General features: G+C 36.8%; 1 protein-coding gene across 1 annotated transcript in view; it reads right to left on the bottom strand.

The window, feature by feature from the left end:
* The window catches only part of pik3c2g (phosphatidylinositol-4-phosphate 3-kinase catalytic subunit type 2 gamma), a 48,173-nt gene that overhangs the window by 24,781 nt on the left and 21,240 nt on the right, over positions 1-2,152 (bottom strand). The window contains exons 8-10 of the mRNA XM_015387358.1: positions 1,349-1,529; positions 1,137-1,259; positions 880-1,008 (exon numbers count right to left, since the gene is read on the bottom strand). Coding sequence (XP_015242844.1) covers positions 880-1,008; positions 1,137-1,259; positions 1,349-1,529 — 433 coding nt within the window. The remainder of the gene's footprint in view (positions 1-879; positions 1,009-1,136; positions 1,260-1,348; positions 1,530-2,152) is intronic.

Genomic DNA, 2,152 nt, shown 5'->3' with positions numbered 1-2,152 from the left:
TATATATTTTTTTATAAAATGAAGACGTATTTTATTTTTATTTTATTAAATTAATGACACATTTATATATTTAATTCTATATTTATTTAATGAATTACACATTTGATTAATTGTTTATCGCTGTATTTATTTATTTAATTGTGGCACTTTATATTAGTGACGTGGTTTTAATTAATGAATGACACATTTATTAATTTAATTAATTATTGACACATTTAATTATTTATTTAATGCTGTATTTATTTATTTAATTTCGGCACTTTTTATCCTCCATAGGAAACACGTAAAATAAAACTTAAAAAAAGACACACTAGCATAGTTTTACAGCCATTTCTAAGGCTGTCAGTCATATAGGTTTATACAGAACTACAGTCTTTTGTCAAGATCTGTAGGCGGACTCAAGCTGTGTGTTGAAAGCGTGTTGAGTCAGATGGAAAGTCCTACTTTTCCATCAACACCTGCAAGCACAGCTGGAGAAATGCTTTAAGGGACAAACGCTGGGCTATTTTAGGACATAGAACCCAGAAACTGTTTGGTGGGGTCAGTTTGAGCCTTTAAACAGTTGGGACAGTTTTCCAACAATGGACATCCTGCTGATAGCATCCTGCTCCAAATTGGATTTAATGCTCCTTTATTCTGCTGCATTACACCAAGTGGAAGAAACAATAAAAGGAGGAAGTTCTCTAAAATTGTCTACTTGACATAACTGGTTGTTACTTCAGCTCGACAGCCTTTGACCTGATTCTTTAGATGACGTAATCCGGGATGATTAAAGCTCTTACTTTGGTCCAGACATTCAGCCAGGTGTTTGAGGCTTTTAAAGTGAAATGATTTTAAACTTTATGAGCCTAACCAACTTCCCATTAGGCGTAAACCTACCTATTGTTATAGAGGGGCAGCACCGCCCAGCTCAAACTTTCTGAGATTTTCCCTCGCTTTGTGCCTTTAAGGTGAAATGTCAGCATGCACTCATACGGTAACTCATTAACTCGAACAGGAAACACCATTCTGAAATATAAAAAAAAAACAACGAGACATATTTTGTTATCTTTTAAAAATTAAGCCTTTCATTTGAATATCTTTTAAGCAACATGGACAGATTGTATTTAGAGTAGAAAACATATTTCTGCCCTTACAGGCGGTTACAACTGATGTTGTTTCCATGTGACAAGGCTGTGCTGATGTTTTCTGAAACGCCGGTCTCACAGATTTTTGTTTCTCCGTACGTCAAGTCACAGGATACGGAAAAACTTTCATAGCTATAATTGTGGAAAAAAGGGAGAGAAATAAAAAAAGTCAGTTTCTGTTCTGCAGGAATGAAGAAGAAAGAGTTTGAGTTTGCTCATACTTCATCCAGCTCGGGTTCAGCTTGTAGAGAGATACTATGCTGAACTGCAGGATTTCCTCGTTGTCATCAACGTCACGGGTTTCGGGTCTGCCAATGAGACTCTGGGATCTGAAGTCTGACTGGAAGTTGTCAAAATATATTTGGAGCACTTTGAGTAGCGCCCCATTCAGCATGATCATGGCTGCAAAACAGAAACAGAATAAATGAAGAAGTGGTACGTATGTTAATATTTTACATCATTGTTGTCGGAAAATGTTTATCTCTCTTCTATTACCGTATTTTCACGACTATAAGGCGCATATAAACATGTTTTTTTTCCCTCAAAATGTCTGCAGGATGGTGTTTGTAGACCAGACATAGCTTCTTCCCATAACAAACTGGATTCTTTCTCAAGGTTTATTCATAGCATTTTACTGTTGACCAAAGTGTCTGTAATTTGTTTTGAATTTGACTACTTTTGCAGTGTTCTAGTAAGGGGGAACGAACGCTGTCCAGATTAGAACAGTGTGCCATTAGGGCTTCATGATGACTGTTCTCTCTTTGCAAAGATATGAATAAATGTGCCGACTGAGTGAAATCCCTCTATCTCCATTAATTTAACTAGGATGAATAGTTGAATACTTTTTTCCCACGACAATCATAAATGTGGTAGCCTGACGTAGTCCGACTCAATTCTAGTCAGAATGAGTCTGATTCTGCTCCATTGAGCTGTGATTATGGGGCGTGTTTTGAACGAACCAGGAAAAAAATGCCTCTGCACTCAATTGGATAGACCTACAACCAATAAGAGCAACGGAGTGCGTG

The sequence above is a fragment of the Cyprinodon variegatus genome, unplaced genomic scaffold, assembly GCF_000732505.1.
Source record: "Cyprinodon variegatus isolate N-32 unplaced genomic scaffold, C_variegatus-1.0 Scaffold392, whole genome shotgun sequence".
Lineage (NCBI taxonomy): Eukaryota > Metazoa > Chordata > Actinopteri > Cyprinodontiformes > Cyprinodontidae > Cyprinodon > Cyprinodon variegatus.
The sequence above is the reverse complement of the archived record's forward strand: the minus strand, read 5'-3'. Positions and strand labels throughout refer to the sequence as shown.